We start from the raw sequence: 11,737 nt of genomic DNA, 5'->3' as shown, positions 1-11,737 counted from the left end.
GATAAATGAATATTTACCTAACTTTGGGACACCCTTATAAGTATAGGAAGGTTAGCCTAATAAGACCATGGTCCCAAAAAAACCATCGTCACGAAAGAATGGTTTTTTTTCTTTTTTTTTTTGCTTTTCTTTTAATCACTGGGGAGAGGCAGATGCGGGATACCCCTGAAAGTGAATATATATGGGACCATCTGATCCGAGTGACATTTAGCTAGCTTAAAATCCTCGACGCAAGTAAGTAATAAAGAATCAAACACACAGCAGGGGTCACTTCACTTGTTTTATCCAATTAAGACAACAGACGTCTGTCTGTCTGTCTCGTACGTGGTGGTGAGTAGGTAAAATGTTAGTAGTATTCAAGCCACGTGCATGACCAGTATTGATACAAAAAATCCAAGAAGAATAATAGGAAAATCAGAGTTGAAATTCCTACAGTCAAAATACAAAAGTCAAACCTTGAAACCATCTAATGCTGATTCTGAAGCACTTGCCGACTTGCGAACCAGCAGCCAGCGTGTGTAGGAAAACGATGTAACTTGCAAACATGTGTAGGAAAACGAAAATCAACATAACCTGGAGGTTGTTTCATGTACACCTCTTCTTGAAGTTCTCCATGTAGAAAAGCATTTTCCACATCAAATTGATGAATGGGCCAATTGGAAGATAAAGCTAATGTAAGAATAATGCGTATAGTACACGGTTTGACAACCAGACTAAACGTTTCAAAGAAATCAATCCCCTCTTGTTGATTGTATCCTTTAGCAACCAGGCGAGATTTGCGACGTGCAATTGTACCATCAGGATTACGTTTGATTCGAAAAACCTACTTACAACCAATAACATTCATAGAAGGATGATATGGAACTAATGACCAAGTACCATTTTGAAGTAGTGCATTGATCTCGTCATCGGATGATGTACGCCATTGGGGATCCTTATGAGCTTGAGATATACAAGTAGGTTCAAGAGTTGAATCACATATAAGAGCATATCTTGAATTTGGTTTAAAAATACCATCTTTAGCCCTTATAATCATTGGGTGTGTAGTAGGAGAAGGTACTGTTAGAGCAATGGACGCATCAATAGAGGTAGACGTCATAAATGTGTCTGGTGTAGAGACCAAAGAAGATGTCGGCGACTGTTGCTGATGATTAGAAGAATTATGGACAGGTGGCGTCGAATGAGTAGCAGCAGGTACTGTCCGCAGCTGATAATTATCAGAAATTGATGGCGGCGGAAGAGGGACAAGAGCAGCTGTCGGTAATGGATTGACAATGAGTAGATGTTGTCCGCTGATGAGAGACAAATTCTGACGGCTGATGATTGGAAACAGTTTCTTGCGGTTGATGATTGGAAACAGATGCTGTCGGCTGATGATTGGAAACAGGTGCTGTCGGCTGAGAAACAACAACAGTTGTTGTCTGCTCATGATTGTCGGATGACGGTTCATGATTGATGAACACAGATGACGGCGCAACATTATGAATAATAGACAAGGATAGAGTTACCTGTGAAGAAGTCGACGCCGCGAAGGTGATGAAGCGGACACAAAGGGAAAGGTAGACTCATCAAAAACAACATGTTGACTGACGTATATTCGACCCGTAGGAATATGAAGACACCTATAACCTTTATGAGATGGACTATAGCCAATAAAAACACAAGGGGAAGACAAAGCATCCATTTTATGAGACCTATATAGACGCAAGTGAGGATAGCATAGACAACCAAATACACGAAGAGAAGTGTAATCAGGCGGAATACCAAAAAGGCCTTCATATTGAGAGGAATTAGTAACGGAAGTCGAAGGGACACGATTCATCAAATAACAAGCAGTGTAAAAAGAATCATACCAATATGAGGACGACACAGAGGCCATATTGAAAATAGTAAGACCAGTTTCACGAATATGACGATGACGACGTTCAATCAAACCATTTTGTTCAGAAGTATGTGGACATGAAAAACGATGAAAAATTCCAACTTCTTGGAGGTGTGGAGTGAGTTTACAGTACTCAGCAGCATTATCAGATTGGAAATTTTTTATCTTTCGATTAAAGAGATTTTCAACATGTTTTTGGAATAAAAAGAATAAAGAGAAAACATCATACTTTTGAGACATAGGAAACATCCAAGTAGAACGACTATACGCATCAATAAATATGACATAATATTTATATCCTTCATTAGATAAAATATGAGAGGGTCCCCATACATCGGAGAGAATTAAAACTAATGGATTCAAATAAACAGTTGTACTGGATTGAAAAGGTAACTTATGACTCCTATGCTCATGACAAAAAGAACAAAAACTAATAGTTTGGTTTGAAGCTGGAAGAGAAAACTGAGAAATAACTTTGCGAACTGTGCGCATCATTGGATGACCCATTCTAGCATGCCATGCTTGTAAACTAGCACGTTTTCCTATGCAAGCTAGAGGATATTGAGATGAAACATCAAGTTGACAGAGACCACCCTTCCTAATGCCGCGAAGAAGAACCTTCCCGGTACATCGATCCTTCACAAGACAAAAATTTGGATAAAATTCAAATAAGACATTGTTATCAGTGGTGAAACGAGAAACAAACAAGAGATTATGAGAGATTTTGGGTGCAAAGAGAACATTACGAAGCTGCAACTTACGGTTGGGAGTCCCTAAAATAGGGGAACCAACATTAGAAATTGGTATAGAAGAACCATTACCCATCTGTATTTGATCAGGACCAGTGTACTCAGTAGGAAATTGAAGACTAGATAAATCATTGGTGATGTGATCTGTAGCACCACTGTCAGGCGTCCAAGAAGGTGAAGGTAGAAGACCAGGTCCATAAGCAGCATAAGCCCGAGGCACAGAGGATGGTGGTTTACGCCTAGGTGGTCGAAAATTCTTGTCATAACGGTTCCAGCAGTCCCGAGCCTCATGATTTTGACGCCCACAGAGTTGGCAGCGTACAGATGAAGGATCTGAACTTACAGGCCCATGTTGGTTGTCAAGTGGAGTAGGCCCACGCTGATTATTAAACCGAGCAGGCTGAGATGAACCAGGCCCATGTTGATTCTGATTTCGTTGATTTCCAGGAGGACGAGATGAAGAGAACTGATTGTTAGACGCTACAGAAGAACCAGTTGGAGAAGAAAAACGATATGAGGATTGTCTGTTCTGCGCAACAAGATTAGCAACTGGCTGACAGTTGGACAGCTTCGTCGGTTGATCAATACGCAGTTCAAACGTCAGGAGGAAGGTGAGAAAATCTTCTACAGACAGTGAACTCATCGTGGTGGTTAATGATGTTACAATAGCATCATAGGTGCTGTCCAGGCCAGCTAAGAGACAGTGTCGGAACTCCTTGTCTGTGACAGTAGTGTTTGCTGCTACTAGACTGTCCACAAGATCACGAGCACGATCTATATACTGACGCATAATTTGAGAGCCTTTCCTTAATGCTCGTAATTCACAATGAAGGTGATGAACCTGAGTATCAGACTTTGAACCATAGAGAGATTCCAGATACGACCAGATTTCTCGAGAAGTCGTCAAACGATGAACATGACGAAACACAACTGGGGTAAGGGAGGAGAACAGCCAGCTAACTAGAAGTTTGTCCTGTTTTCTCCAAGAAAAATAGGCAGGATTTGGTAGATCAGCAACAAGAGTTGGTACAGGACAGAGAGTTTCACCAGTAACATGACCATCCAAGTCATGTCCTTGAAGATAGGGAAGAAATTGAGCACGCCATAACGAGTAGTTGGTATCGTCTAATTTTACAGTGATCATATGATGTGGTTGGGAAAATTGAAAAGAATACATGGTAGAGTTAACAACGGTGGACACAGTAGAAGAAATACTTGAGGAGATCGTAGAAGAGACTGTTGAAGAGAATGTAGAGGAGGTAGTTGATGGTTCTGTAGATATTATAGAATAGGATCGACTAACCTAATGATACCAAGACAAAACTAAGAACTTAGGGTTGAACAAGAAGAGAGCAGAAGAGACTAAACGTTTTGTTTTTATTAACTGAACTTAGTTTGCAGATGAGATACAAGAGATTATTTATACATAAAGCTTCCTTGAACAGCAAGGAAGGTAGGTTTCCTAATTTAAGACTGATTGCCTAAATTACAATTGCTTGAGAAACATGATACCTTGTGTTATTTTACACACGGATTATATGTTGTGTTAACAATCCTTGTTGTGCTTTCTTTCTGTCTGTGTAACTTTCAAACCAAATGGAAATGGGCAACACAAAAAACACTTGGTTGAGAAGTGAGTGAGCCCATTTAGTTTTCCTTTAGAAAGAATCGTTTTTTGGGGACCATGGTTTTATTTTGGGTATGACTTTAGAAGTAAATCTAGGTCACCTCTTATCTAGATATTTATACTAATAACTAAATTACCATCCTGATTAATTTTGGATAATGATTAGTTAGTATTAATAATAGTTAGTGTAATGATTAGTAAAATGATTAAGTTAAAGATAATTAGTGAGATTAAACAATCAGATGTTTTTTTTAAAAGAAGTAGAATTATTGAGAGAGTAAAGTTAGAGAAGATGAAGAAGGAAAACATGAAAAACGATGGATTTTACCAACCACAACCGGAGGAAGAGTATTTGGATACCGAGATATGCTTCAAATTTAGATAATGTTAGTAGAATTGCTCCAAATTTTCAAAAAACTGTAAATTTTTAGAGTAGATTTGGGCTTGTTCCGTTACCTTATGTGAAGAACAGGTTACCAAACTCATCTGAAAGTGTAGTTCGATTACTTTTTCCAAACACGCAGGTTACCGAACTCGCTCTTTAATGGAGGTTTTTAGTCGTTCGGTTAACAGACATGTTATCAAACTTTGTTTATAGGATTTACAGAGTAATGTTCAGTTGGTTCACAAACTTTATCCCAACAACATATCTAACCGAACTCCACATGTATGCAATTAGTGAAGAGTTCGGTTTGTTAAGATTTTTTACGAACAAACCGAACATAGTGGGACAAGTTAGGTTAAATTGAAACTCAATATAATAGGAAAAATAGCACATTTCGGTGACATTGGATTTTTTTTTCTTTTTGTAATACAGGTAGAGTTCGGTTACTAGATAGTTTTAGAAATTTTTGCGAACCAACCGAACAGAGTAGGCAAAGTTCGGTTAAATCATAACTCAACATAGTGGGAAAAATAAAACAGTTCGGTTACATTGTTTTTTTTTTTTTTTAATATTATGGGTAGAGTTCGGTTACTAACTAGTTTTAGAATTTTTTGAGGACCAACCGAACACAATATATTGGTTTTCATTGAGGAGTTCGTTTAAAACTGTTTTTTGCGAACCAACCGAACTCAGAGTTCGGTTACGAAAAATTAAATTCGTGATAACCGAAGTGTTCTTCGTGTTCTTGGTTTCAGAATGTTCAGTTACAAAACTAGTTTTTTTTTAAAACTGTTCCTAACCGAACATGCCACTTTAACTTCCATTTAAACCATATTATGATGATTTGTACTCAATTTTCCCAATCAAAGAACGAATTAAAATGATTGACGGGTTTTTCAATCGAACGAGGAACGTCAAGGAAAGAGAAAAGAAGAAGATAATAATTTTTTTTTTTCAAAACTAAAAAATTCCCCTCGTGTTTTTGATTTTGATTTTGATTAATAAATTCATTTATATTATATTCATATGATTAAATTTATATAGTTATTAAGTTAGTTTTAATTTAAATTAAAGTAAAGGATAAATTTGTATTTACCTAACTTTAGGACACACCTTATAAGTATAGAGAGGTTGGCCTAATAAGACCATAGTCCCCCAAAAGAACCATGGTCCCTAAAAAATGGTTCGGAGTAATAAGAACATGGAGAAAATCATCCACTACTAGTTGGGAGTTGTTTGAAATGGGCCTTACTAGCGGCTACTCCATGTTTTAGAGACATGTATGTATCAATCAAATTAAGAACCCTGATTTTGGGCATACCTAAATCTTTCTAGGCATACAAAACAATAGTCCCATCTTGGGTGACCTTATAAGGGGTACCCTATGGGTAGTTCAATTACCTATATACCCTTAATACAAAAATCTAAAATCAGTTTTCTAAAAAATCGAAATCAGTTTCCCTTAACATCTCCTCTTCCTCCTCCTCTAGCCGAACTCTTCCTCCTCCTGCGAAAAAAAGTTCATCATCGTGATTAATTGTCGATTCGTAAAAATTTGATCGTAGGTTAAACTCAACCACATAATGACTCGTGCAAAGAAAAGTAGGGACTAGGCAAACCAAATCGTCTTCTAATCCATCAATTGAAGAAGAAGAACCAATTGAAGATGAAGGTGTAGAAACTGAAAATCAACCACCAATTGAACGAGAAATTAAACCAACTGCATCTCCAACTCCGGAAATGAGGATAAGAAAGTAAGTTGTACAAACCCAATCTCCTATTTGCTGTTTTTCATCGATTAAATGACGGTTACAGTGTTGGGCTCGGCTCAAAATTGAGTTGCGTTTTTAGCCGAACTGTTCTTCATAAAAGCTTCCTGTAAGTGTATATGAACAGTTCGGCATGAAATTTCATGAAATTTCAAGCCGAACCTAGTCACAGATAGAGATGCGTAGGGGTTCGGCGTATTCGATAATCATAATATGTGCCGAACCTAGCACATTTACGAGGTTCGGCTATTACGATATTCTCAATATGTGTCGAACCAATAACAATATTTTAACCCAAAAAAATAACAAATTGATGTTCGGCTCATACGATTTTAGAAATATAAGCCGAACCAGTAATTATTTTTTTTCTGCGCTATTCAGGATGTTGTTCGGCTTACTATGAAACTTTCATATAAGCCGACCTAGTGTCTAGCAAAAGGGTTGGAATTGAAAATTATAGGTTCGGCGCATGCAATAAACAAATTCAGTGAGCCGAACCGTTCATCAATTGGTAGATTCGGCTCATAGATGTGAGCCGAACCTCAACCTGTTTCGCCGAACCATGATCCAAAAAATCATCTCAACAACCTTTATAATTCTGAAAATTATCTTAATCACTAAACAAAATATTTAATCACTAATCAATATTACTAACACTAATACGAAAAGGACAGATTTACCATTAAAAAAATTTGGGTTAAGGGATTATCTGATTTTACTATTTCACAATCTTTTTTGTCTTTATTCAATATGCCTAAAAAGATTTTGGTATTGCCGAAAATGAAGATTCCAAATTAAAGAGTTTAGTATGAAGACAGCCCCGACATTAGTCGTACTAATCACTAAATTATTTACTTGTAAGACTCGGAGTAATAATTAGCCTGCATAGAGGTGGTCGAGTTAATATAAGTGGACATTACATTATTTATTCATTTTGGCTGAACCTGTAGAGAAAGAAATGTTTGTTTGTTTTGTGATAAGGGGTATCTATCTATATATAAAGTGTGAATCAATGGAGCATGTGAAATTATACGATGACAATATATATTGTACGTAGCAGGAGAATCTATGTATATGGTTGTCTGTCCACTCCAGACTACTTATAATATTCTGACTTGAATGATTCTTGAATCAGTCGGCAAGATCTTCTTCTTCTTCACTACCGACTGACTGACTGACTGACTGACTATACACACTAGAGTGATGATATCGATCGATCTACCACATGTTAAAAAAAGCAGCACTAGTAATAAATTATCATTATAATTTAACTAATCTAATATCTTAATCCAAAGCCTAATTACAACAAATCTTTTGTTTAGTGGCGTTGGGAATAAAAAAACAAATGAAAATGGTACCATTGAGAAGCACAAGATGGAATAATAAAAAGGAACTCAGCACCGTGCACGACACCTATAAAAGAGAAGAGAAGAGAAGAGAATAGTACAGCTTGGAAATTGTTGTTTTCATTATATACAATTTTTAATTTTATTATTAAGCAGCTGCAGCGGGGTGCTACAAAGTCCAGTAACAACAAGGCATGAGAATTTGTGATGATGATTTCTTTACTTTAATCCATCCATCCACCACTGTAGTACTCTAGTACCACACAAAATTCAATTGATTACAGTATATAGCTAGCCGTTGCTATCCTGGTCATTCACTGTTCGACTCCTAATGAACTGATCAAGAAGAAGGCCGATTCCCGAGTCAAGAATAGTAATTCCAACATCGGGCTCTGACTCTTTATCTCTCTGTCACTCACTAGCTGCTGCCTTGTACTACAAAAATACACTATTCAATTATTTCTATTCAGTCTCTCTCTCTCACTCTCACTCTCACTCTCACTCTCACTCCACCATTGAAATTTATTGGATAGATAGAAGGAAAGGACATCACCAGTCTTTCTTCTTTTTGGGACTCTCTCTTAAGAAACAGAAGAAGAAGAAGATGATGATGATGATGATGATGATGATGAAACAAACAACTTCTTCTTCTTGCTACCTTTATTAGTATTACCTTCCTTCAACTCACCACACTACTCTTCTTCTTCTTCTACTCTATCTCTCTCATCCCTCAAGTAGGTAGAAGAGCTAGCCTGAAGAACATCATCATCCCTACCTTGTGCTCATCATCTCTGTCTAGTCCAAGTTTGCTGAAGGAAATCAATTAAAAATCATCCATGGAGACTAGATTTATTATTCTTTCCATTTCAGGTAATTTATTAACATTCCCACATTTGCTTTTCTCTACCTGCATTTTATATTTTAATTTTCACAGAGAAACAGATTTCATTCTTTGATGACCTCTAACTCATTCTTGTATGTTTAATTTTGCAGTGGTAATTTTGGCATTGTTTCCGGCGGCGAAGTTGGTTGCCGCTTCTAACTCAGTTGTAGGAATCAACTACGGCCAGATCGCAAACAATCTACCACCGCCTGAGAAAGTTGTACCACTCTTCAAATCAATCGGAGTCAACAAAGTCAAACTATACGACGCAGATCCTAGAGTTCTCAAAGCATTTGCGAACACCGGCATTGAATTCGTCGTCGGGCTCGGCAACGAGTACTTAGCCACCATGAAAGATCAGGCCAAAGCCGATGCCTGGGTCAAAACCAATGTCCAGTGTTACTTGCCGGCTACAAAGATCACTTGCATCACCATCGGAAACGAGGTTTTGACGTTCAACGATACCTCGCTGACGAACAGCCTCTTGCCGGCGATGCAGAACATTCACACTGCATTGGTCACCTTAGGACTGGACAAGAAGGTGACCGTCACGACGGCGCATTCTCTAGGTGTGCTTGAGACTTCCTATCCGCCTTCTTCCGGTGCATTCAGGAAAGATCTTCGCGGTTGCGTTAGCGAGATCTTGAAATTTCATGCTGATACAGGATCACCTGTGTTCATCAATGCGTATCCGTTTTTTGCTTACAAGGCCAATCCCAAGATTACGCTCGACTACGTTTTATTTCAGCAGAACCAAGGGATTGTAGATCCTAACACCAATTTGCATTACGACAACATGTTGTTTGCACAGCTCGATGCTGTTCACCAAGCTATGACAACAATGGGTTACAAGAGAGTTCAGGTGCTGATTTCCGAGACCGGCTGGCCTTCTAAAGGGGATGAGGACGAGGTTGGAGCATCGCCGGAGAATGCAATGAAGTACAACAATAACTTGATGAAATTGTTATCGCAGAAGAAAGGAACACCAATGAGGCCTAATTGTGATCTCAGTGTGTACGTTTTTGCAATGTTCAATGAGAATTTGAAGCCCGGACCACTCTCCGAGAGGAATTACGGATTGTTCAAGCCTGACGGTACTCCGGCTTATCAATTGTCCTCACTCACCAGTAGTAGTTCTACTAGCAGTGGAAGTCACGGCAACAACAACAACAACGGCAACAGTACCAGCATTATTGGTGGCACAGGCGGAGAGGATGGAGGACCGGCTAGTTACTTATCCTTCTCATCTAGCACGGCAAGTTCTTTCTGCAACCTTTAATTTGTTTACATTAGACATTTTTTGCTAACTTAGTAATGGACCCTAATTCATCCGAAGAACCAGGCCACATGGTCAGATTCTAGCATGGACCCTTTGTAGGCCAACTGACTAGATATTTATAACGGGTGTCCATGTTATAGGTAATAATTGATGGTGTGAAAGTAAAGACCATCCATCCCCTGCTGCAGTGTGTGCTAGGGAAAAATACAAAAGAGATAACATTATCTCTTTGAGCTCCATATTGTGATGCAATTCAACAACATTGTGTGGTGTTGTGACGCGGCCTAGTTACACATTACGCTATAGCGACAAGCGAATGGCAGTAACTTATGTCTTACACTGAGCTAATTTAGTTTTTACTGTCTTTATTTTACAGAAACTGGGTCATGGAAGTTACATCATATACTTTCAAGTGATGCTTTTCGCTTGCGTAAATTATGCACTTTGGAGAGCTGATGACAGTACTTCAAGACACTAGCTAATTCATTTCTCACTAATGGTAATTTATAAAAAATTTCAATGGTGAAGGGAGAGAATCAAAGGAGGCTTCAAAGCAAGGGAAAGGTAAAATTTACTTTATCAAAAGCCTTAATCTACTGCATCTTATCCTTTCTTTAGTAGACTTTATTTATCTCCAAAGTCCAAATTGTCTTTGAGGTTTTTAACCTTTTAAGTACTCAAAAGTTAACCCTAAGAAGAGAACATCTCAGTTCTCACTTCACAACTTGGGGTGGTAAGCTTTTAGCTGTTTTTGGATCCAATGTGTTGGTGTGTGACTGTGTATATTTCGGCATTGTTTATGCCAGGTGCCTACTATTAGTATAATTAGTCTGGACATATTTCTTTCGCTTTTTAGTTGGCAGTCACTTGCTATTGATGCTTATGGTAGCTCTTTCTTAATTTCTTTCTATTTTAACAATGCAGGATGAAGGTGGGGGGACTGGATTAAATTGAATAAACGCAAGGTTAGTGTAGTGATTAAGTTCTGGCATATTAATTATTTCTTGTATTGATTTATTTCATAAATGAATGTATTTAGTCTAGCAATAGACACAGATTAGTGTCTATTTTTGTTTTGTATTATTATTATTAGAAAGAATCACTTTTTATGAAATATTTGATGATCTTCTTCTTCTTCTAATGGAATTCCAAGGGTGAGTCTTTTGTTTTATAGCCCCTTGTCAAGTGGACATTCTAAATAGCTAGGACAATGAGTAGGATTATAATTGAAAGAAAAAGAAGCAGATTCATTTTCAGCCAGGCCAGAAGAGCACTTTGGCATTTGTATGCACACACACACACAGTCGCATGATAAAATGCTTCATCCTAAAATGATCCAAGAAGATAATGTTAAAACCTAATTGTCCTTGAACCTGTCTTATTATCTTCCTTCCCCACTTTCTTACTAGAATTACTAAACTGTAAGTCCCAGCAGTTCTTGAGCCATTGATGAGAACTTCAGCATACTTGACTGACTGCTGCATCTTAACCGTCATTGGTCACAAGAAAAAAAAAGCCCAATGCAAAGCCCAAAAGTTTCTAACGTTGTACTCGGCGAATGCCTTATGGTGGTGCACACTTTGTAACGATTGCTCTATTGAAGTCTGAAAATGAATGTGCACGAAATTGAATAGCTATGCATCTATGTCTATGAACTTAATTATGTTTCCAAAGAGGCCAATGATGTTTTCAACTGTGAATTAATCCCCTTAGAGCATCCACAACGTACGACTAAAACCAAAATTTTGGTCCAGAAACCACGCGCAGTCGAACGGATTAAAAATTAAAAACCAGACTAAAACCAAATATCAGATTAT

General features: G+C 37.9%; 1 protein-coding gene across 1 annotated transcript; it reads left to right on the top strand.

The window, feature by feature from the left end:
* The first annotated feature begins 8,226 nt into the window (after nucleotides 1-8,226).
* Nucleotides 8,227-11,058, top strand: LOC113320761 (glucan endo-1,3-beta-glucosidase 11-like). Its single transcript, XM_026568655.1, has 4 exons — nucleotides 8,227-8,628; nucleotides 8,752-9,896; nucleotides 10,297-10,484; nucleotides 10,845-11,058. Exons 1-3 carry the CDS (start codon nucleotides 8,595-8,597, stop codon nucleotides 10,396-10,398), a joined length of 1,281 nt encoding a protein of 426 aa, XP_026424440.1. The 5' UTR covers nucleotides 8,227-8,594; the 3' UTR covers nucleotides 10,399-10,484; nucleotides 10,845-11,058.
* Nucleotides 11,059-11,737: the final 679 nt, after the last annotated feature.

The sequence above is a fragment of the Papaver somniferum genome, chromosome 11 (genome assembly GCF_003573695.1).
Source record: "Papaver somniferum cultivar HN1 chromosome 11, ASM357369v1, whole genome shotgun sequence".
Taxonomy (NCBI): Eukaryota; Viridiplantae; Streptophyta; class Magnoliopsida; order Ranunculales; family Papaveraceae; genus Papaver; species Papaver somniferum.
This window is presented reverse-complemented; position numbering and strand designations above follow the sequence as displayed.